The sequence below is a fragment of the Stegodyphus dumicola genome, chromosome 10 (assembly GCF_044657685.1).
Source record: "Stegodyphus dumicola isolate Sdum_Otavi_A_Nest chromosome 10, ASM4465768v1".
Classification (NCBI taxonomy): Eukaryota; Metazoa; Arthropoda; class Arachnida; order Araneae; family Eresidae; genus Stegodyphus; species Stegodyphus dumicola.
The window spans coordinates 122,113,968-122,140,047 of record NC_140777.1 but is presented as its reverse complement, the minus strand read 5'-3'; the positions used below and the strand labels follow the sequence as shown (position 1 = coordinate 122,140,047).

Here is a 26,080-nt window from a genome sequence, read left to right as displayed (position 1 = left end):
CCTTCTTTCAGTGGTAAATTCGGTAGGAAAATTGTTTGAAGCGGTGCAGATAGCGTATTAGCTATCTCCTGGTAACTTCTTAGTGATCGAATCTAACTTTAGAGAGCCTGAATACGATGATTTATCTGATAGCTTTGACGATAAATCAAAACAATCAAGTAAGAAAGTGATTACGAAATTCAACATTAATGATTTTATCAAGTACTTTAAAGCGAGTGAAGTTTCAAAGCCAAGAACGAGCGGAATAAGAATTCACATTTCTCAGGGATGTCGGCAGAAATGAAGCACTGCCATCTGCCTTGCCAAACATAACATATACAGCGGAAGAAAATCAACGGACACAAAGCGTCGGTGAAAACTCATCCGAATTCGAAAGATGTAGTTGCAATGCTACCTGAGACAATCTTCTACCGGGATTGATAAACGCATTAGCGCAATACATAGCTGTAGAAAGAAGGCAACAGGAGGAGGACATAGGAAGTAACAATGAAGAAAACAGAAGCAACTGAGCCAATGTAGTGGAAAATCAAGGCTAACAGCAGAAGGAAGGTGAAATGGAAGACTTCTACAGAAAATGAAAAAATTAAATGGCAGTCATCGAAGGACTCACCGCTAAAAGAAGATAAAATTGAGAATCTTGAAATAAAAAGCAATACAGTCAAAAGTCGTTAATTCGGACACCCATAATCCGGAATGATCTATAATCCGGACCTCAAAGCTAAAAACTTTCTGCGCATGCGTCGCGTTGACGCATGCGCGTAAGACCTTTACGGCTGCGAATATGCGTGTGCGCATGCGCAAAATACGTTTACGAATGGGCGTTTAATGTATAACGGACGGTATAAGCTAAGCTAATATTATCTAAGTCAGTTAATGTTGCAGATTGCGTTGTTCCTTAATCTTCGAATTGGATCTGGCTTATTATTTTTTGCAGACTGTTAGAGCAATTTTATAAAAGTAAGCTTGAACTTTCGATTATGTCAAGTAGAATTTCTGATACATATTTACTAATATGTAAAGGATCTACAAAGCGAAAGTATGTTTTGAAGTCCATTAAACAAAAAGTGAATTCCTGCAAAAAAGCAAAGGCATATCCTTTGTTTATCTAACCATTCCGAAATCTGTTTATCAATTTCATGCTGCTCTGCGTGTGTGGGGGGGGGAAACATCGCGGCGCGCAATGAACTGGAAGTTAATCTGTCAGCACTATCCTTATCTTCAGGGCAGATGTTTTTATTTTATTTGGCTTATAATTCCTTACTGAATGTAGTATTTCATCTCGAGTACTCCGTCTTTGATATGATTTAAATCAAATTCCCCGTCATTATAATTTGCATCCGATAGCGAAGAAAGTGACACAGAGGTTATTGAAAACGAAAAAATTTCGATTGACAAATTAGTCAGTATTCTCGACACAGGAATTATAGGACTTGAACAGCGGAACTTTGTAACTGAACAAGAAATTACGTCTGTTGTTTATAGAAGTAAAGAGAAAGTATTATCACATAAAAAGCGAAGCAACGTAAACAACTTACATTGAAAGAAATACTAATTCAGAAGACAAACAACAAAAATCAGCGTTATATTTACAAAATACTGTGGAAATTTTGTAAATATAACGCTGATTTTTGTTGTTTGTCTTCTGAATTAGTATTTATTCGGCGTGTTATTATGTCTTAATTATTGAAAGAAATGTTTAATAAAGTAAACAAATAAATATTAACCTCTTTTTTTTTTGTAAATTTTGATACCCTTTAGATGATAATTGTTCTTTATTTCATAAATTACGGTTTCATATTTTTAATTTTATAATTTCTGCATGCCATCTTACCAGATTTAAACTGATGATCTATAATCCGGAAAAATCGGTAATCCGAAATCGCTGAAGTCCCGACAAGCCTGGATTAACGACTTTTGACTGTATCCCCAAAACTGTTGTAAAGATACTCCTGCTGGTAATAACTGGTACGGAATTAATAATATGGATGTAGAAATTACAGGGCTGTGCAAGGATAAACTCAAAGCCTCCATGAAAAGAGATTCCTCCTTCTTTTTGAAGAATGCCAAAGATTACAGAAACAAATCCAACTTTACCCCTATCTGTTCAGAACCGAGAAGACAGTAAAAGCGGTACTCAAAATTTTCACAAAAGCATTTCAGAGGAGAAATTTAAGAAAACTTAAATTCTAGGAATTATTCAGTGCTGAAGGTAAAGCAGTTTACCATAATCAGAGATGATCATATGGAAACACTGCCGATATTCATAGGACTGCAGCAGGAAAAGACATTTCAGTCATACAATACCCTTAGGAATAAATGTTCTCATCCAACAATTGAAGCTCAGGAAAATACCGAGCCAGTGCTTCAAATACCCAACATTATGGGCAGCATTTGTGTTTCAATACTCCAAGGTCTGTGAAATGTTTTTTAGAACGCAAAAGCAGTTATGTCTTCTGAAAAAAGATGACAAACCCACCTATATACTTTCAGCGGCTCCCATATAAGCAGTTTCAGAGGCTGCTCAGCAAACAATAACATTTTATATCGAAGACAAAAGCCCAAATTCCAGACCTCAGAAGTAAACCCCTGAAAATCTGAAGGAAATATCTCTCCTCTCCTAAAGAAATTCTACAAGGTCGCCCGAACAAAAGAAATTACCCAGACATTTTGACGAGCGGACTGTTTCTTCTAGTTCTTTTTGTGGACTTCAGATTCACAAAAAGAACTAGAAGAAACAGCCTGCTATCTCAACATCAGTAGTAGTATAAGAAAGTATATTGTAGATGCTATTACATTTGCAGAAAATGAAAAATTTAAATGGCACTCATCGAAGGACAAAGAAAAATATACCAGAGGAGTGTTGGATATCAGCCAATCAAATAAATTTTCATCGCTAAAAGAAGATAAAATTGAAGTAGAAGAAATTAAAGTAGCAAGAACCAGGGTTTAACTCCTAAAATTGGAAGTGCTGAAGCCCTATGAAAGATCATCAGGAAAGAGAAACAAGAATAAATAAATAAATTGATAATTAAATAATTAATTATTAAAATGGCTAATGATTAGAATAGTTATATAATTAAAATTTAACAAAATGTAAAAAGACAAATAATAATAAGTTATTAAATAATAAAATACTGGACCTTGACTTATTTGGAGTTCTGGCTGGAATTACAATTTCCCTCAAAACTAAGAAATAACTCTACCGGTTCCCGGTTGAATTTAATCTCTGAATATACTAATGTACTATTTCAATTGATGATAGAAATAAATATCATTCTTCTTTCACAGATGCCAATTAAAATGGTTAAATTGGTCACTAGTGAGACTAGAGAGAACAGTAACAGAGTGTAGAGAAAATTTTAACGAGAGGGTGTATAGGTATGAAAATAGAAAGAGAAGACTAACATTTTCTGACCATGATCTCCTGTCAATATAATTCTAGTTATCAAGTAAAAAATGAGTGGGGAACAAATTTTCTTCGAACCCGTGGGTTAGCTAAGGAAAACGTAACAAGGGACGATATTTGTCCTCCGTCTTCGATTGCATCGCTCCAAAAAGTCTGCAGATGCTCTTTTCCGCGGGAAGACTAGCGTTGGAGTGAAAAATTTACTCGCTGCCATAAAGTCGTACTTTTTGGAGAATAAACCTTTGGCATGTGGGTGGGGGGGGTTTCTTCCCTTAAATGTCTCTACCTCCATTCAAGGGTTTGTTTCCCAAGGAAAGAGAGGCGAGGCATTTAGAAGTGACGATCAGTTTTTAATATAATTTTATTATTAAAGAAATTTAGAAAAAGATCTGAAAGCTTTCAGATTTTATATTATGTCCAAAGGGGGGGGGCGTTTTTTAACGTTTTGTGTGTTACCTCTATTTATTAAATATCATGTTCTTCACATTGCTGGCTTTGAAATCCTTGAGTTTCTTAATCAAAAACTTATAAATGCTTTAAAAAATATGAACTAGATATTAAAACAAATTCCAAATTTGGGCTTCCAGTTGCCCATATTCGGGTGGAAAGGTACGTTATTCAAAATTTGATGGCTCTAGATACCGTCTTTTATCACAGTGCGAGAAACATATATACATTTATGCAAATTCTTCATGATTTAATTTCTTTAACTAGATTACAGGTCTCTAATATTTGGTGGCAACAATTTGAAAATGAATCAATGTTTATAGTGAATCGACGCAAAATGTCAAAACGAAACTAATAGTCCTTCTGAGCAAATTGCCCTTTTGGACTAATAAAACTTTTGTGGTCTTCTTTTTAATTTTTACCAAAATTGTTGTTCATTTACATTAAGAACTGCCAGAGCCTTCTTACTTAGGGCTCCAGTGAGCTCCGGTTAGAATTATGATTTATCCCAAAAACTAAGAAGTATCGGAATCGGCTCAATTTAAGCTCTGGCAAGACTCTTTGAACCTTTACAGGCAAGCCTGCAGATAGGTTGAATGTAATGAAAATCTTGATTAAATTCGCTTTAATGGAACAGCTCTACCCGACGAGACGGCTCCTGACCTAAGCTGTCCTGTAGGACAACGAACAGGATGGTGCCATCCCACGGATGGAAGAAACCACTATCAGCGCACCACAGCCAAGGGCCGGTTAGCGGATCAGATATGGTAACTTGAACGATAGACATAAGAAAATGAAAGTTTTTGTTATGAATACTATTGTGCCTTGTGCAGTATGTGCTTCGTACGATTAAAAAAAGAAAAATGATTTGGGATGAAAACTATGTTTGGGGGGGGAGGAAATGTTAAAAGCATATCGATATGAAAATTAGGCATGGTTATTGGAAATTTGGATTTTGTGATTTAAGGAACTTTCATATACACCACAGCCAAAGAGCACATGATTTGTGAATAAACATATTTTGACAAAATTTTCATAAAGGAACTAATAGTAAAGAGAAGCTATTTTAACATATCTAGCAAAGTTACAGAACTCTGATATTAAAAATTAGAATAATAATAATAATAATTTTAAAAAATGTAAAGTACAATGCTATTGTTAATAAACAGTGAAAAAGGAAAAAAGCTGAACATTAAAGAGAAGAATAGATTCTACATCTGGCTATGGGAAACAGTAAGTGTTGAAGAGCTGCATTATGAAATTTATTTTGTCAAGTTGGCTGAGGCTTGTTTTATATTTTATTAAATTATTGAACCACTGTGGCCAAAATTGTTCGGATGGAGCTTTTAGAAGATCTTGCGCATGATGAGTACAATTGAAAACGATATGATCGAGATCGGTTATATTTCCACACTCACAAAGACTATCTGAGCTTAATCCAAAGCGATGAAGGTAGCTCTTGAAAGGGCCATGTCCTGTAGCAAACCAGGTACGTGAGGAAGAGATTGAATGTAATTTAGATGAGACTTTAGGAATAAATTTATATGTTCTTCGACCAGTTGTACCAGAAATCCAGTCTTGTTGCCACTTTGTCAAAAGAATTTTCCATGTAAATTTTTTAACATAAGAAGATGGAAGAGGATAAACATAGATAGGACGTTCTACTGCTTGAGCTGCCGCTTTGGCTTGTTGATCCGCTAGTTCATTACCTAAGATACCGTGATGTGCTTTGACCCAGACGAGGTTCGGACGTTGGGAAGCAGGAAGGCGTAGTAAAAGTTGTTGTATTTCTTTGAAGTAGCGGATTTTTATTAAATAAATCTATTATTGCTTGCAAACTTAATGCAGAATCTGAATAAATATTTATAGTAAATTCTTGAATTGAGTTTAGCGAAAGAGCCAGTCTAACTCCTTTGCGTATTGCAATCAACTCAGCTTGGTAAACTGAATTTTTAATTGAAAGCCGTTTGTTCCCAATTGTATAACTGAGAAGCATTTTGAAACAGGCAGAGACCACTTCCTGTTCCTGAACACATTTGTGAACCATCTGTGTAAATTTGAAAAATCAGAATTTAAGGAATATGATGTTTTAATGAAGACGTTTTGTTGAAGATTGAATGAGACTAGATGAAAAACATCGTTAGATTGTTGAATTTCATAGTCTTCTGGGTGAAAGGAATGAAGGCTTTTGAAGTCGAAGTATATTGGCTATTGTTGCTTCTCGCTGTACCAGAAGTGGAAGTGGAGGAAAGCCAGTTAGAAGCTGAAAAGCAGCTGTTGAAGTAGTACGATAAGCTTTGCTAATTATTAACAGATGTGGCCGTTGTAAAGCATTAAGGCGTTTAATTGCACCCTTGGTAAGGTGTGTATCCCAGATGGAAGCTGCATATAAGATGATTCTTTGCGTTACTATTGAATACCATAATTTGAGAAACTTCGAGGGTGAGCCCCAAGAGAGTCCAGAAATCCTTTTCATTGAGTTTTGAAGCTTGAGAGTTTTCTCTCTTGAATATTGAATATGCGGGATCCAGGATAAGCGATTATTTATTTTGATACCCAAGTACAACAGATTTTCAACAAAAGTGATTGATTGTCCATTGAGTTTTAATGTTGGATTTCTTTTTAGAGGACGTTGTCTTCCAATAAGTAGACCTCTGGTTTGGGTTGTTTAGATTCTTATTTTATGTTGGCGAGACCAATTTTGAAACTTGTCTAAATAGAATTGAGCTTTGGGTGTAATGTCATGGCGACCACCTATAACGATTAAAAAATCTTCTGCGTAGGCTATGATTCTTACATCTGGTAATCCCGTAAATTCCTCGAAAAAAGAATTAGCGACGAGGATCCACAGAAGAGGACCCAAGCACGACCCCTTTGGACATCCCTTTTGAACACGATGAGTAAAACCATTATCCATAGCAGTGATCTGTACAGAGCGATGAGAGAGATAACTTTTAATGATGTCTACAAAGAAAGGGCAATCCAGATCTTTCATTATGTCATAAACATCCGGCCACCAAAGTCTATCGAAGGTGCCTTGTATATCCAGTGATGTGATGAGTGAATGCTTATTATTTTGTCGATTTGTGGTTATTGTTGAGAGTAGATCGGATAAAGCATGCTCAGTAGATTTGTTTTCGGTAAAGCCATATTGGTGAGTGGAGAGAAGCTAGTGGTTTAAGCGTAGAAGTATTGTTTTTTTTTTTTTTTTTTTTTTTTTTTTCCAGTAATATTCCAAATGCAGGAAGTAGACAGATGGGGCAATATGAGGAAGGAACTGAAGGATCCTTGTCTTTCTTGAGAAAGAGAATCATTTCTGCATTTTTGGTATTCAAAGGGAAATGACGTAGGCGCCAACAAGCATGGATGAAGGCCAAAATCAAAGAAGGAAAACTGTTAAAAAGGATTTTGATTAGTTGATTATCTAAACCGCCGGGCCCAGGAGCTTTACGAATATTTAAATATTTTATAATACTCTTGAGTTCATAAGTGGTGGAAAAAGGTGGAACTGCTGATTGAAGACCTGGTAAATGAGAATTGAAGTTATGACGTAATTGAGCTTGATGCGTAGAATCAGAATCTGAAGAGTCTTCTTCAAAGATCTCTTCTAGAAGATACTTTAGAATTTCTGAGTGAGTTGTAGCTGTAGGTAGTATGGAGGCTGGGATATTTGTGGATGAAAAACTTTGTCAGTGGCGATTTTATAAACTGTTCCATATTTGTCCATAACCGCTGAACAGTAATTTCTCCAAAAGTGTCTTTTTGCCTTCAATATTGAACGTTTAAAGAAGCCTGTGCTTTTTTGTATTCGATGAACAGTTCTGCTCGTTGCTCTGGGTGAATCTCTGAGCAGTGCGACGTTTAGCACGTAGCTGTGAACGTTGAAGTTGCAAGTCAGAAGTCCACCAAGAAACTTTAGTGAAAGGTTTGATTTTTTGTAATCTTATAACTGCGTTTACATGCTTCTGTTTAAGAAGCAAACAAATTGCGAGTGCGATCCAAGTCTTGAGAGATAGTTGAGGAATCAAAAGCCTGAATTAAGTCTGAAACTGTTGGAGATAGTAGCTTTATAAATTTTGTATGGTTGCCCGAGATAGTTTCGAAGCGGCATTTTGAGTTGAGAGAAATTGTTTTATTGAAAACAAAGGTTATTGGTTGATGATAGCTTAAATAGGGATATCTTCACTAACTTGCCAGTTTTGGAAAGAGTCGCGAAGAATTATTACACATAGTAATGTTAATCCAACTTTAAGCTCTTGAAGTTGAGAAAGTAGGCGGACTATCAGGGTTATTGAGCAGATGTAAATCAGAAGAATAAACAAAGTCTTGAATTATGATACCTCTAGAATTGTCTGGAGTAGGTCCCCAAAGAGTGCTATGTGCGTTAAAGTCACCTGCGATGATTTTGTGCGTTGGTAAAGAAACATTTGATATAAGGAAATCTAGGTCATGAATTTGAAGGTCAAGATCACAACTTGGGGCATTAATGGAACAAGCAGAAGTAAGATTAACGGTTCAACAGCGTGACTTTATGTTTTCCAAGGAACTGAAGAGAGTCTTCTCTTCATGCCGCTAGATGGCTGCGTATGCGCCATTGTTAATTCATCAATCTTCTCTTAGCGATTTCAGTCGCGCACTCGTCCTTATTTTTCTCACTGCCTCCAAACACGTTAGAATTTCCAGCTATCTCTAAGTAAACTCCCACAGTGTTTGCTTGCCTAAGAAGCATCACAGTCTGCGGTTTTAAATAGTTGTTCGTCCCAAACAAATGGGCCTATGAGAGCAACCTAAGGCACCTACAGAAGCTCAAAGTCATTGGAATTTTCTTAGACGATATCTTGCCAATTTGGCGAGATAACCATTTATTCAATATTAAATAGACTTGCCCTGTATTCATATTTTTCCGGCAGAGCATGTTTCTTTGGGTTTTCATGTAATATTATACAAAAGAATACAATTTCACATGTAGTTGCACTAAAATCATCTATCTATTCACAAAATTCTTAATAATATTGTTGGCGTTTAGGCTCAGGACATAACTGCATAAGTTACATAATTATTGCATTATTACAGATACTCAAAATACTTTACAGCAGAACATATTTTTTTAAATAGTACACATTACAAATACACTTTACGAACTTTACAGAATTTTACAAACTTACATTTTGTTATGTCCGATTACAGTACTAGTACAGAATGTCAAACATCTAGAAAGAAACTGAGTGAATATTAAATTCTTACTCTAGGCACTGTTTCTATTTAAAAAAAAATATATATTAGAAAATTATATAACGGAGCATAGATTGGTGCTGTTTTGCAAGCTTGTTGATAATCTGGGTGATCCTTGCCTACCAGAAGACGTTTTTTTACTATGAACTTGCAGTAGGCTTCTTTATTGTTACTGAAGATTTTAAGGTCTAATAAATGGACAGATGATAAGATAATGACGTTTAAATGGGAAGAATGTAGATGTTAAGTGATATTTCTTTCCATATGCTGTTTTGGTGTAGCGGTCATAACTTCCAACTAGCATGTTAGAAGAATCTGTTTTCGAGGATATAGTTAATTTTTCAAGATTTCCTTTTCCAAAGAGCCTGATGATACTGTTAATTCGTGATATAAGAACTTCAAGCTAACAGAAAGCACAGCTTACTACTATGAACCATTAGGTTCGAGCGTATGCATTTGAAATGCTTGGCAGTACAGAAAATAAGTGGAATCAGCAGTTTTGGAGGAAGAAAATGTTCTGTTTTATTATGTTGATAACTTTTAGTGAAAGCTTCTATAAGTCTTCGTTTATCTGTTAGACCCATATCACATCTATCGACGAGCGCGGCTAGGCGGGGCGTTTCTGATTCTGGTAGCACTGGTTTAAACGCAAGTGTTCCGAGAAAAACCAGCACGACTGAAGGTCATGTTCCGTCTGGCCGAGGAAACGATGCTACGAGAGACATTTTGAAACTTTTTACCGAAAATATTCCGTTTGCAGCTATGTCCCGAGTAGAGATCAACCTGCTTTCCACCACTTGCTATTAGCTTCCGTAAGCAACAAACAAGTTTAAAATGAAAAGAGTGTGAGCGCTACAACACGGAATTTGTAACCAAACACCTGTTTCTCCAATCTGAGCGGTAATTGATTCCTGCTTGACTTTCAGGGCTGTTTACCAAGGGAAGATAATAACCCAGCTATGCAAGTTTCGTAAAAATGCAGGTTCTGAGAAATGTTTCTTTCGATGTTGTGTCCCGGCTAGCAATAGCAAACGTAATAGCGATTTAGTAAAACAGTGCCGCAATTAGATTAATAGCAAGTTTAGAAAATTTTCGCATTTTGTGTTTAGAAACATGTAAGTGATAAACTTACATCATAACAGCTGAAAGTGCTTTCATTTGTACTAATTCATCCTCATCGTTGCAAAGTTCAAGCAAGAGATTTAAGGCAGATAACTCTAATGCCTGGTTTCTTCCCTTCGCTTCTACCCTACGGTTACAAGAAAATTCGAGTAAATTAAACTATATAAGCGATATAAATTCATCATAATTAAGTGACCTGAATACGCAAATTTTGTAAGGTGGTTATGAGTACAAAAATCCATGTTGGGTGAAAAGGTTAATGATTAGAATATAAATAGCCTTTCTGAAATTTTTTTTCATTTAGAGATGTCTTAAAATTTTATATAAACCTTGTGTAATCTAACTGAAATTTGGATTTCATTGTAGGCACTTTTATATTTGAATCTCAAATGTTAATACTATTGACTCGTAATAACGAACTGTCTAGAGACCGACAAAAGACGACCGATATTAAATTGCGCTTGTTCTGAATGATACTCGAAAGTCGGAAAAAAATCATTTATGGATACGTAATGCCATTAAAATGTCTATATAATCGGGGAGCTAAATAATCATTTTAATTTATTAGAATTTTAATTATATCCAATATACTATCAAGTAATTAATAATTTTGTAAGGTAAGAAATGAATTCTCAAATATTTCTTCTCAATTTCATTTAACTTCTGAAAAGATAAAATGAATAGTTATATATGAGAAGAAGTCCAAGATTTTTATGAGTCTTTTGTGGTAATTCATATGGATCACGTCTTGGAAGCTAATTCGCCTTATTTTCTAAGTTGAATCATGGCCTGATGGTAGGGTACGAATTGCGCGAAATTTGATCGAAGATTCCCGTCCCCCCCTTATCTAATCCACGAACTGCGCGACGTTTCCTGTCCCCTCTTTCTTTCCCAAGAAGATTGGGTTCTACAAAAAGTCATTTATCGCCATTAATGGGACATTTTATTGAGACTGCAAGCTTTTATTTTCGTTTATCAATATTGTAAAAGTTGTGCATGCAAAACAAATATTAATTTAATGTCTGGCGTGTGCTGAAGTAAAAATAAATTTCTTTTACACTCATTTTAAAGTTTTATGATGCTTAAAAAAATGTTGAGCCAGATCTTTTTTATTCTGTGTAAGAATTAAAAACTTTCCAAGTTGTAGATTTTAGTCGCTGATATATATATATATATATATATATATATTCTTAGATAGCAGAATGGTTTTAACTTTCAAATTTACCATTTTAGGTAAACAGCTCTAATTTAATTAAAAAAATTCTCTTTATTAAATCTGAAAATTGGACTTTTTAAATCGTTATTATTGCAATATATTCCCGTATTAAGCTTTCCATTTTTAGCCATTGAAGTTATTTTAAGGTTATTTAATTTTCTTACAAATTCCATATTTTAATACTAGAAACATTTAAATATTTCTTCTGTTTTCCCCCTGATTCCACCTCGTACTTTCGCATACATTTAATTTCTAATACACATTTAATTAATAAATTGACAATTATGAGCGTCTGCAGAATTTTCATAATTAACAAAAAAAAAAAAAAAAAAAAATTCAATTTCCCTTATATTCATATCCTGGGATTTTTAGTTCCCTTTTAATCCATTCCTTTTTCACATATTGTTGCATTGTACTCAAGTTTTTATGTATGTAGAATTTATATATTGTGCATTGTATTTATGTCACTTTATATTTAAACCATATCTTTTACAAATTCTTGCATCATAACTCTAGTTAATAGAAGATGTTTCTAACACCTTGGCAAAGCTTAATCTTCAGCATGTAGCTTATTTTCTAACCTAGTTTCAGGCTGAATTATTTGAATTTAAAACGTAAAAACATTTTATTATACCGTTTAAACATAATTTTATCATTTTTTTAATCTATTTTTTTAACCTTTCTAGCTTTCTATACACACTTTAATTTTAACTTATTTGTTCTAAATTCTCTTTAAAAAAAGTTTATTTTTCACGATCTTAGTTCTTTTATTTAATTTTATACAGAATTTCTAATTTCTTTCACATGTTTAACAATATCTTCCTTGCACTGCCAAATATTTTTTTTTTTAAATTTAAGCATTTAAGTTGTATGACTATTGATTATTTTTCTTACGTTTATTATTTCCCTCCTTAGTTTATATTTCATAGTTCTAGTTTTAACTTCTTTATTCCGCTGCTTTTATTTCTATCTCACCATGCAGAAGTCTAACATTTTATTCAATTTTAGACATTAACACAATTTTTAACAATATGAATTGTTTTAATTTACTGTGTATTCAGCCATTTCCTTAGAATTTTTTAAATACTTGTTATATTCTCCGAACACAATTGATCATTTACATGATTTGATTTGAATTGGTTTTACTCCGAAATTTCCATTCACAAATTTAAAATTTACCTATCATTTGTATCTAAATGTAAGTATTTCTTTCTTATATATAATTTTAAGGTCCTCAAAAGTTTCTAACATCGTGTTTAGTTTTAAATCACGATTACCTTTAAGTCTATTCATAGTTTTCATTTCTAATTTTACAAATACATTTAGTATTTCATCCCCACATACCAAAATATTCCTTACATCCTCTGATATTTCTACGTCATATTTCAGTATTTCCAATGATTTTACACGACTCACACGATTATTTTTTTATATTTTAGATGCACTGCCTATGCTCATTTTACCTGTTTCCTGCACTAATTGCATCTATGTCCCCAATCATTGAAAACTTTTAAGGGAGACTAGCAATTTTTCTTGCATCACGTGAATAAAAAAATTCTTAAAACCAAATTTTTCAGTAACGCACCTAAATTACCATTTTTCAAATGCGAATTACCAGTGTTCTATGGTTTTACTCTGTTACATTTTAAAATATACTTATTACCGCCATCAACTGAAGAAATATGAAAACAATTAAGAAATAATTTCTTTGAAAGTTGAAGGTAAATTCGAATAGGAATTTGGATTATTGACTAGAACTGAAAGACTTTTATCAATGGGAAAAGATTCTAGAAAATTTATTTCGCCAACGGAAGATGCTTTTAAATAATTTTCCCTGCAGAAAAATGGGAAGTATGATCTTTCGACCAACAGTTTTACCAGCTTTATCGAGAACGGGGAACTCTTTATGAAACGATCAGTTTTTTACCATTATGTTCTTAAATAAAGACTTTTACTTAAATATCACCTTTTTGACCAGTATTGAGATAATTTCTAATTTCCTAATTCTAAATGCAGTATACTTAAATAGCAATAATTTTCAACTGCCAGGAGCAAATAGATTTTAATAAACTTGCAGTTCTGAAATCAATAGATTCTGCTATCTGTGACTAATAAAATTATTGGGCAGCGAAAAACTTCGACAGATTTCGACAGATGCCTCTGAAAAGTTGAACTATTTCACCAAGGAAAATCAGGTTTCCATGTCTTTTCTATTTAATGCTTTCGGTAGATTCTAATGTTAACAATAATGTACAGTCCTAAAATGGCGCCGGAAAGTGTTAGTCTATATCCTGTACCATCGACAAGGCTCAATTAAAACAGTCTTCGGTCTTAACCATAATGTCATTTAAGGCAGCATTGATCTAATGGCGTTGATATGCGGCTGACGCAGCTGAGTCGTCAATCAAACATCAGTTCTTGTTTTCTTCGCTGTGAATGGTCGGTTCTTCTACCATGCTCGCATAAAGTTGAACAGTTAGAACATTTAGACAAAATCATTATACCGAATTCCATGATGCAGCAAGGTCTGATTGTGAAATTCGGCTTATGCCACTTATTTCTAGCAAAAGCCTTCATACTAACGCTCCATCAAGCCTGCCCTCTAGCTTACGTTTTTGTTTTCATGACAATGGAAATTAGGTTAGTAGGCATTGTAGAATGATTTGTAAGTTCCTAAACTCGAGGTTCTAGGACTGGACCTTGTGCGCTTAATTTACAAGCGCACAAGTGCGCTCTTGGTTACTGATATAGAATTTTAACCCAAAGAATTTCATCTTTCATAAAAAATTGTAGGTAAGAGATTCGTATTTTCATCATCCGTAAACAGCTATAGATACAACAGACAGAAAATCTCGATACTGGCAAGGTTTAATGATCAGTTGTTATTACTTGTTGTGTGCTTAAAAGCTGAAAATTTAATCTTAATATTTTGAGAACATCATGCCTTTTTCTGCCGTATTAGGATGAACGAATGTACTATGTGATAAGCATAGTTGACAATTAACGGGAGAACCCCCATCAAGAGATTGGGTAATACTGTCTCGTGTCCTCGCATATCTCGCAGCAGAAGGAGTACCCAGTATTAATCGGTGCGATCTTTCTTCATCAAGATCAAGAAATCAACTCAGTTCAAGAATCAAATGAAATGGATCAACAAGCAACACCCCTTCACTAGTTAGAAAACGCATACTTTTCATTAATATTCTGAGATATGAATATTTCCTAATATGTCAATCATCTGATAGCATCTTGACTTTTCTAACCAGAATGATCTGAAAAGTGACCTGAAACTTTATCAGAATTAGATATGTCAGCAAGATTAATTACATGGGATAGTTTCATTATCTTAAGATGTTAATCATGTGATTATGAAAGTGAAAAACCTATCGGTCATAACTGAACAAATACACGCTATTATTTCGCTAAATATTCAAAAAATAATAAAACAGCATTAACAATATTATCAGACAGCACTATGTGCGAATAATTAAGATAGCTTATTTTGATTTGGTTGATTTTCTCAAATTTTGTCGACTAAATACTTTATACTAATTTTAAATATTTTAATTTTCCCATTATTGTGAAAAACATTGATTAATTTCAAAAAAATCTTTCCTCTTAGATCCATATGTTTATCTCTGTGAAACATTTAATTGTAGCACTTTTTGTGATATTAACAACTAAATATTACATTTCTTATTAAAACATGAAAATGAATCTCATTTCTCCTTCTAGGAAACACCAGTAAATTATTATATTAAAATCTTATTATCACATAAGATTACACACATTATCATATAATTATCATCATATCTTACATTATCATATAAGATCACATATGCAGACCATACAGGGCACGACACGAAGAAAATTCTTTTCGAATGTTTTTCAGCTCAAGGTAAGGTTATTCATATGGGCGTGTAAATATTCTTCAAGTTTGGAGAGCTTCGCAAATGACATAGCGTATAAATTTACAAGTTCGAAGGACAATAAACGACAACTGATGTCAAAATGTTTGATAGCAACTGTTCAAAAGTGATTATTATGTTGTTCTCTGCAAAATATATGCAATTTCCTGAAACTCTAAGCAAATGTTCGATCTTCTGCAGAATTTACGATTCTACAAAAGTTTTAGTAAGAATCTGTTGATTTTAGAAGTGCAAGTTTATTAAAATCTACTTGCTTCTAGCAGTTAAAAATTATTGCTATTTAAGCATTCCTCATTTAGAATTAGGAAATTAGGAATTATCTCACTAGTGGTCAAAAAGGTGATATTTAAGTAAAATTATTTTTTTAAGAACATAATGATCAAAAACAGTTCGTTATGTAAAGAGTTCCCCGTTCTCGATAAAGCTGGTAACGTTGTTTGTCGAAAGATCATATTTCTCATTTTTCTGCAGCGAAAATTATTTAAAAAGCATCTTCCGTTGACGAAATTAATTTTCTAGAATCTTTTCACATTGATAAAAATCTTTCATTTCTAGTCAAAAATCCAAATTCGTATTCGAATCTACCTTCAACTTTCAAAGAAATTATTTGTTAGTTGTTTTCATATTTCTTCAGTAGATGGTGGTAATAGCTATATTTTCATTTTTTGATGGAGAATTTCTGGAATTTTCTTTCGCTTGTTATTTTCACTCCGGAAGCTGTAAAAGAAGGTTCTGTAGTCAAACTTTCGAAGCTAGTACTGTACATTTATAAAAATTACCTCTGATTTGTTTTGCCTGAACTTCCGATAATAAGTATAAGCATTATTGATAAATATCAAAACTTGAATAAAAGTATTTTTCTATGTGTAACATGGAGTTACTTCACTAAGCGTCCGCTCTGGCATCATCCGATCTAGCCTCTTACTTTCTGGACAACATCAATTTTGCCACTCTAACCCCTTGAGTGAAGGAGTGTTTTTGTCGGAATTTTGCCCTTTGAGATAGCACTCTTAAGGAGGTAGCAGTTACAGGCGAGCGTAGGAAAGAGTCGCTGAAAGGAAAAATCACCCTTTTGTTTTGGTAGCAATTTTGGACCCCATGACACCCATCTCCGAGGTCCTATGATTGTTTGAACCTGTAATTGCAGTGATACGCAATATTCCAGAATAGAGTTACTAGAGTGGATATATGGATACACAGCCAGGGGCGTGGCCTGAGGAGGGCAAGGGGGGACATCTGTCCCCGGGCGCAGAATCCAAGGGGCGCCAAATTGATGTTACGACATTTTAGAATTAAATGTTTTCCATTCTTGGCAAGCAAAATGGGGCGCGAAATCTTCAGTTGGCCCTGGGCGCTGAAAACTCTAGCTACGACTCTGTACACAGCTCCAAGATCCTATGATTATTTGACCGTATGATTGCGTGGAAGAAGAGTGTAACCATGAGTAAGCATTATGATACGCATCACTAAGACCCCATGATTGTAAATTTATGATTGTAGTGACATATATTCAAGAAGACATCAACATGGAGTCCGTATTTGGCCAAATAATCTAATGAATTGTTTGTGTGTTTGTTTGTTCGTGTAATTATGGCAAAGCCTCGAGGGCTATCTGCTTAAGGGGAGGGATGCCTTCGTGGAGGACTTTCTAAGGGAAACTGGCTCGTATACACGTTACACATGGGGAAAACCACGAAAACGCCCATGCAGCCAGCCCGTTCGCGGGATTCGAACCTCTGACCGAACTACCAGTGTTCGGCGACTTTACCGCTCGGCCGCTGGTGGGCCTTCTAATGAATTGATAGATTTGTAATGGCAATGCAATGGTAACTTGCAAAACATTAAGTGTCGGTAACGGTAAGCCTTGATCTCACATCTTCTTGCGTCCATTTTACTTATGAATGTAATTAATTTTCTCAACATACCTGAGTTTATTGATTAGAATTTGTTGGGTTCTGAAGTTGCGTTTTTTCCTTCAAGAAATTCAAGCTTAATATGAATATGCCTCTGCGCCACACCTAAATCACAAGTGAAATTTTATGTTATGTTCAAATAATAGAAAAACTTGTTTTATTTATATGGAATCATAGTTATATTATTTAAGATAAAATATATGAAGTATTTAAAAAGGAGTTAGCAGCTGGTTTACTGTGGATAATGAGGTTATGGAGTCCTTAGGATATTTTGAATCAGAAAACATGAAAAATGAGTTATACCCTCGCCTAGACTCGAACTGTGAATCTCTCGAATACACATCGAGTATGCTTTAAATTACACCCTGAAGGCATGCGAAAAGGAGGGAGAGAATACCATATATACTCTCCCTTTTAAAGGGCGACTGGGGGATTAGGGGACCTAGTCTCCAAATCTTGGTGGTGACGAATTATCGTCCACCCCTTTTTAGTTCGAGCACCACTAGTAGAGTCGTAAAGCTTTTTTGAAGCAGGAGCTGTGAAATATGTGCAGTGTCCTAGCCAGTACTCGAACATAGGCCTTTTGAATACGTGTCGAGTATGCTTCCAATAACATCACGAAGCCATGAGGAAAAGAGGGAGAAAATATCTTATAAAGCGTAGGAAATAATTTTATTGAGTGATTTTGAAGAATATTGAATATACACTCAAGAGCCAAAACATTATGACCACCTGTCAATAACGAGTTGGGCCACCTTTAGAGCGCAACACAGCTTCAACCCGCCTTGGCATGGATGCTACAAGTCCTTGATAGATGGCCAGAGACAAATTGTACCAGATGTTGTAGCAACGGTCACAAAAATACGAGATATTGCGAATTGGTGGTCTTTGACCTCTGAGCTGCCGTTCCATGACATCCCAAATGTGTTCTATCGGATTGAGATCCGGTGAGTTAGGCGGCCAGTCCATTAACTGGAAATCAGTATCATGTTCCTGGAACCACTCCAACACAATTGTAGCCTTGTGACACGGGGTGTTGTCCTGTTGGAACATTCCATTTCCAGCTGGAAAAACAAAGGCCATGTAAGGGTGCAACTGGTCCGCAATGATGTTCAGATACCCTGTAACACTCATGGTCTGATCTACCACAACCACGGGTCCCAGAGACGCCCAAGAAACGTCCCCCAGAGCATAATACCGCCACCACTGGCATGTGTATGACCTACTGTGCATTGAGGGAGCAACTGTTCGCCTGGAAGACGGCGTATCTTGACACGGCCATCGACGTGATGAATGACAAACCGTGATTCATCTGACCAGGCAACTCTCTCCCACTGATCCATGGACCAGTCGCGATGTTCCCGGGCCTATCGCAGATGGCGATGACGCTTGGTCAGCAAAGGCACACGAGTGGGACGTTTGCTGCGTAGCCCCATATCCAATAATGTCCGCTGAACATTGTGCTCCGATATTTTTCTACTTGGCTCTGCATTGTATTCGACTGTCAGCTGAGCCACTGTCTGGCTCCGGTTCTGCTTCACCATGCGAGACAATCTCCGACGACCTTTTTCTTTGATAGCGTGTGGACGTCCAACACCATGTCGTCTACTGCTGGTTTCACCGTCATTCATCCACTTTTCATACGTACTAACAACTGTAGATCGCGAACAACCCACGAGTCTTGCAGTTTCGGAAATACTTGTTCTGATCCTTCGAACCATTACAATCTGCCCTCTATCAAAGTCGCTTAGATCCGCGGCCTTTCCCATCACACACAGAAGTAAGTGAAAGAATGATTCTTGCCAATGATTTGCAAATTTCGGAGTGCCTATGGTTCAAAACCATGTACCTCCACATTAGAATTACTAAAAGTGAGCAGAAATAGGAAAAATTTTGCATAAGTAATTTACTTGATGCTCAATAGAGGAAGCCACAGGCTCGAGAAAGTTTAGGAATAGGAATAAGAATTTAAAACTTAAACATCATAATTTTTTTATAAGTTTTTAGGTTTTTATAATTTTTTTGTACTTTTATATTTTATACTTTTTCTATAATTTTTATACACGATACAAACACTAAAGCAAAAAGCAGATAGGAAAGAGTTTACGATTAATAGGCTCATTGGCATGTGGCGTGTGTTGGTTAGTGCAAATAACATAAGGGAGCGCGGTGAAAATATTCATAGGCAGATTAAAACCTGCGGGAGATGTGATTCCAAGCGAACAGATTGATAACTTTGCTTGAAGATCTTGTTAGCCGGTGCTGGTGGTAGAATAAGCAATTATATGGCAGCTCGTCGAAGAGACGTCCTTCCTTCATGGCGCGGGAGCTGGAAATGAAGTTGAGAGGACGTGTCTTGCCCTTTTCGATGGTGGGTAGATGCCGAACTTTCGGCCAATCACGGCTCTCGGTCTCTTCTGTGAGCTGCGAATAGATGGATCGTATGCTGGCATCTGTTGAAGTGCTCGGTTATCAATCTGTTCAATTTTGAGGAATAAATTTTGACTAAGTTTTTTGATAAGATAATCAACAGGTTTAATGTTAAGATCCGAATGAATCACATCTGTACGACGTAGGGTCTTACTTTGAAAAGATTGAAGTTTCTTCACATGAGTTTTTGCAGCAGTACCCCAGATTGTACATGCATACATGAAGACAGGTCTTATTATTGATGTATAGAGAAGAATTTTGTTTTTAATTGACAGATGGCTCTTTCGAGCTAATAAAGGGTAAAGTTGGGCTCTAGCACCTTTTGCTTTATTGAGAACATTTTCAATGTGAAGGTGCCAGCGTAATTTAGAATCAAGTACAACTCCTAGGTACTTGTAAGAATTTGACCAGCGAACATAGTCGTCGAAAAACTTTAAATTAATGGAAGGGTACGAGAGGGGACTACGTTTGAAGATCATAGCAGCACATTTTGCAACATTAATTTTAATTTTCCAAGTGATGAGCCAGTGCTCAAGGCTGGAGAGATATCTCTGAATGATGTGTACCAAGTTTTCAAGGTGTCTGTTTTGAGCTAGGATGGCCGTATCATCCGCATAAATTGCAAGGGTGATACTAGGTGATTTTGGTATGTCATTGATGAAAATGTTGAACAAAATTGGGTCCAAACCCTTGAGGGAATTGAAAACCCTTGAGGGACACCGCTGAGTATAGGACGGGGTGCCGAAATGAAAGAATTAACTCGTACAGAAAAAGATCTATTACTGAGGTACGAGATAATTATGTGAATTAAATGGGCCGAAATGTCAAGTCGTATGAGCTTGATAATGATTCCTATATGCCAAGTCCTATCAAATGCTTTGGCTATGTCAAGAAATAAAGCGCCAGTAAGCATTTTGTTACGAAACCCTTCGTGAATGAACTCCACTGTCCTCAGCAGCTGGTGCGTAGTGCAGTGTTTTACTCGAAATCCAAATTGTTCATCAATTAGAACGTTGTGATTTCGGAGAAAATCATTCAGGCGTTTAAGTAACACAAATTCGTATATCTTTGATAACGAAGATAGGAGGCTGATAGGCCTATAATTTTGAGGATTTGAAAGTCTTTGGCCTGGTTTTGGAATAGGCACAATGAGTGCTTGTTTCCAGCTTTGAGGAAAATAGCAATGCTATATCATAAAATTTATAAGCATTACTAAGAAAAATAGATAACTGGTGGGTAAATTTTTAATCATACGATTAGAAATATAGTCCATACCAGGGGCTTTTTTGGGTTTGAGCTTGGTAATGTATTCGCTTACCTCGCTCATGGATGTGTATTGTATTTCTCTCGCAAATGGAGAGGATAGGAAGCGTTCAACATCTTGTGGGAAAGAATTTGCGTTGTTCGCAAAAATTCCTTCATTATGTGGTGTAAATTGTGTTTGAAGAGAGTCCGCAATTAGTTCGGATTTCTCAGCGTCTGTGTGAGCCACCACTGCGTCCGTTGCTAAGGACGGAATGTGAGATTTGTGTTTGCGTAGGCGGGCAGATGCACGCCAAAGACTGTTATCATTGGTCGTTAAGGACTGAATGTAATTTGTGTATTGTGATTGGAAGAACTGGTCACATGATGCCTTGATCTCATTTTGGAGAGTACGGAGTTGAATGTTTAAGCCGGGATTTCTATTTCTTTGCCAAAGTCTCCGTACTTTATTCTTTTCTTTAATTTTGAGTTTAATCTCTTGAGGTAATTTACGAAAGTTGGGTCTGAGGGTGGGTTTTGATACTTCTTTATAAGTATTTGTTAAGGTGGTCGTTAACTGATCAACTGCCGTGTCTATATCATGGCTGGATTTAATTTCAAGGGAGGGCAAAAGTTTACTTTTAAGTTTAAAACGAAAGTTGTCCCAATTTGTAGAGACGAGTGCCGGAAAATTTTGATTAAAAATAGTACAGCTAAGGTCGATGATCACGGGGTTGTGATCTGAAGATAAACAATTTTCAACAGTCACTTTGTATCCAAAAGGGATATTTCGAAAGAGTGCCAAATCAATGAATGAAGTGGCACCCCGTGAACCATATCTAGTGGGGGAATCCGGCGCAATAATTTTAATTTGGGCGCACTGAGCCCATTTTAGGAGAGCACGACCAGCAGGGTTTGATCTGCGACAACGCCAATGCTGATGGTGACAATTTAAATCACCAGCTATGATTAGATTATTTGATAAATTGAGCAGTTTGTTAAAATCTACCACAGGCAAATTTCCACCTGGTGGGCGATAGGCAGAGATCATTACAAGGGAGGGGGAATTTTGAATGAAAATTTCGATAATTGTTGTTTCGAGTTTGCTCATACTCGGTGTGTCAATTCTTCTATGAGGTATTGAATTTTTTATATAGACACAAGTGCCACCATGATAAACATCACGAGTATTTGAAGCTTGTCTGTCATTTTTATACAATGCATAATTTGCAAGCTTGGGAGCTCTCCCTGGCTGGAGTTTGGTCTCTTGGACAAAAATAATATTAAAGTCCTTCTCTTCTACATAGTCTCTAAACTCATGGAATTTGGAAAGGATGCCATTTGCATTCCAGGTGCATAGTTTTATGTTTTTCAATCCTTTCAAAGTATTGAATTTTACTGACTGGGGATATCAGAAAATTGGAGAGTGATATAGCTCTCAAAGATGTAGTATGCTGCATCAGCACCAGATGGAGCCACTCTGAGCTGTGGTAAGGCGTTTTTGAATGCCAAAAGAAGTCTGCTCTGGTCAATACCAGGCTGGTTAGAAATGTGGATAATAGCCAAAAGGATTTCGGTGCAATTTAGGTTCGAATTTGCTCCTAAGGGGACCGATAAATTTGGAATAATTTGAGGTGCAGTCTGCTGCATACCCGTAAGGACAGCGGAGAAAGAAACTCCAGGGCGGATATTATTTGCACTGGGTGTGGGAGCAGCCGGCAGTGTTGGGAATAGGGTGTGATTTTGAAGATTAATTTTGTTTGTGTTTGTTTTTTCAGCGGTCAGGCTGGGTTTGGTGCTCGGTTTTGGAGTAGGTCTGTTTTTTGAGCTAGGGAATCTTGGGCAGGAACGCCAGTTTGCCGCATGATTTCCAGAGCAGTTGGCACATTTATTGGGTTCATCAAAGGGCTTCGGGCAGTCTTTGGCTTGGTGTGGACCAGCACATTTCACGCAGCGTCTTGGGAGCGTGCATACTTCTGAGGAGTGAAAGAACCCTTGACAGCGCCAGCACTGTGAAGGGCCTTTCTGACCTTTGAAATGTTCCATAGCGACTTCAGTTCCTAGTAATTCTGTGATATTGTAGATTTCATTTGCTTTCAGGCTATCGTAGATCTGTAAGTAGAATAGAGTCATCGGCATTTTGGTTTTGCATCGCTTGAGCTGTGAAATTTTATGGATCTTGAAACCGAGCACTTCCACCGCAGTCTGCACAACGTTGAGTGGAGTGTTTGAGGGTAATCCCCTCATAACTATTTTAAGTGGTCTGTCAGATTTTAAAGTGTGTGATTTAAATTCAATGTTATTGTCAGCGAGAAATCTTACGACAGTCCTGTAATCGTTTTCATTTGAAGTGTTTAATTTGAGAAAGTCTATGTCCTGTTTTGATTGGACTGTCGGTGCCTGATGTCGTAGTTAATTCAAAAGGAAGTACCAATCGGCACGAGGTTTGATGAAGATGGGTGGTGGTGCCTGTACTTTTGGTGTTTGGGTGTCAGCCGGCTGCTGTGTAGAATTTTCTGTAGTTTCAGTGTTTGTCTGGATAATGTTAAATGAATTTGGAGTAGCTATATTACTGTTATTTTCATTTGAGATGTGTTTGGATGGGGATTTTTTAGCTATTAAGTGCTTGGGGGTATAGCAAACACTTCAGAATCAGTAGGGCGAGTTCTTTTCTTATTGTCAGGTTTTGGAATTTCTTGTGAGGTTTTTTAGTTTTCAGTGTGTGTTTGGGAGAATTTTGGTTGTTGGGTGCCGAAACATTGGGTTTTGAATATTTAGACTGACATTCTTTAAAGAATTCATCTTCGGTGGCAGGGAGGGTAAAGAGGTTGACTCCTAGGTTGGTACATAGAGTGTGAAGTGAAAATAAAATTTTCTCACCCTCGTCGGTTATCTGTTTGATCATCAGGTCCTTTGAGGGATTATCGGAACGCTGAAGTCTCTGGATGTCAAATAGTAGATCCGTATGTCGGTTTTTGAGTGCATAGATTTGAATTGCACTTTTGGATAATTCCATGGCTGAAGGTGAAGCAAATGGTGAAGCAGTAGTGTCCATGTCAGTAAGAACCTGTAGTGGTGGAGAAGCAGTATAGTAGATATGCCAGCTGGCGGCGCCGTATTCGTGTGTCATTGTCGTTGCGGAGCTCAGAGCTCGTTCGACCGTCACTTTCTGCGTCCATGACGAGAAAAATGAGAAGGATTCTTCAGACTCATCATCATCATCATCATCAATATTGCCGGCATATTGCTGTTTTTACGCAACGTTTCCGGCTCTTAACACATAGGCCCGAAGGGCGCATGACGGTAGTTGGCAAAGACGATTGAAAGGAGGCATCAGTAGTGCGAAGAGGGGGTGACAGCATGACGTCACAAGTTTCGAGAAACACGCAAACGAAGCCCAGGACCAGGAGAGGCGAAGACAGGGTAAAAATCAGACTTGTTCTGTTGTTCATGATAGGTATATGTCATAATAAAGTTACACAAATAAGATTATACAATACAATTTATTAGAATAACATAAATACATGCAAATAAAAATTGAAAATGAGTACATAAATAATATACGGCAAAATAAGTCTATATACATATTTACAGCGACGTTGCACTCGTGATAAAGTTACGTAGGGAAGTTCGAGTCTCGAGTGATAAAGGTCGCGAGTGGTCGGATACGTGCGTCCTCTGCAAAGATCTGATAATCTGATGATCTCTGTGTAAGGTCTCATTCGAAACATAAAAGTGCGCATTAGTAATAACTCTGAGAAGTTTGTTTTGCGTTACTTGAAGTTTTTTCATGTCACTTTGAGTGTAGGTCGCCCAGGCAGGGGAAGCGTAACAGAAAATTGGCCTGATAATTGCTGTATAGATGTGTCTTTTCCTTTTAAGATCAAGTCTGGAGTTTTTACCTGTTAGCGGGAGGAGATTTTTGATAGTATAAGAGGTCTTCCATTTAATATTGTGAATGTGGTCTTTCCAGGTAAATCTGTGATTTAAGACTACCCCAAGATATGTAGCCTTCTTAACAAGTGGTACTTCTTCATTAAAGATATTAATTTTTCTGTCTATAGGGAGTCTGGAATGTTTTTTGCCGATGATAATCAACTGGGATTTTTGTCCGTTAATCGCAATTCTCCATTTAGCGCACCATTCCTCTATGGCTGGAATTTTTTCTTGAAGTTTTATCAATGCATGCTCTTGACTATGTGACTTCACGGCAAGGGCGGTGTCATCAGCATAACATCCGAGGTAAGTATTGAGGTCGGCACTGTTGGGTAAATCATAAACGTAAAAAAGATATAAAAGAGGACCAAGAATAGAGCCTTGAGCTACACCGGCTTTCAGATATTTAGTCTCAGAGTGTTCATTTCCAAAATTTACAAAGAATTTGCGGTTCCGTATGAAGGAGTTGATAAGTAAGATGAGGTCTCTACTGAAATCAAGTGTTATGAGCTTGAAAATGAGCCCCTCATGCCAGACGCGGTCGAATGTTTTCGCCACGTCTAGCATGAGTAAGGCGACACTTTGATGCCTGAATAAAGCAGATCCAATGAATTCGCATAGACGAACAAGTTGTTTTGTCGTTGATAGATTTCTACAGAAACCAAATTGTTCCATTGGGAGCTTATACATATGAGGCTCAATTCTTTTATAGATGACCCGTTCGAATATCTTACCTAGTCCTGGGAGTAGACTAATCGGTCGGTATCCCTCCAGTTTGGTGGCATCTTTTCCCGGCTTTGGTAGAAGAATGACTTTCGCCTTTTTCCATTTTTCTGGAAAGTAGTTATTTTCCAGGCAGGCATTGAGAATGCTAACATATTTTGTGACCATGTTAAGTGGCATATTTTTAATTGCAACATTCGTTATTTCATCATAACCAGGTGCTTTCTGGTTTTTCAATTTTCTGATAATGTTCCTAACCTCTATCGGGGATATATATTCAGTGCGATTTTTGGCCCCGGGTCCTTCAAGCCAGTCTTTGATAAATTGCCTAGTATTAAATGAGAAAAGTGGGTCACAAGGGTCTTGATTCGGCACGAATTGTTGTTCTAAGTGCTCTGCCATAAGGGCGGCCTTTTCCTTGTATGTAAGCGCGATTCTGTTGTTACTATAAATTGGTTTATTGCAGGGGGGGCTTGCGCCTAAG

At 36.6% G+C, this 26,080-nt stretch overlaps 1 protein-coding gene across 1 annotated transcript in view; it reads right to left on the bottom strand.

Annotated features, from left to right (window-relative positions):
- LOC118194201 (radial spoke head 14 homolog) overlaps positions 1-26,080 on the bottom strand; it is a 98,614-nt gene that overhangs the window by 10,769 nt on the left and 61,765 nt on the right. Inside the window, exon 7 of the mRNA XM_085825468.1 lies at positions 10,218-10,334. Within this exon, the coding sequence (XP_085681594.1) occupies positions 10,218-10,334 (117 nt within the window). The remainder of the gene's footprint in view (positions 1-10,217; positions 10,335-26,080) is intronic.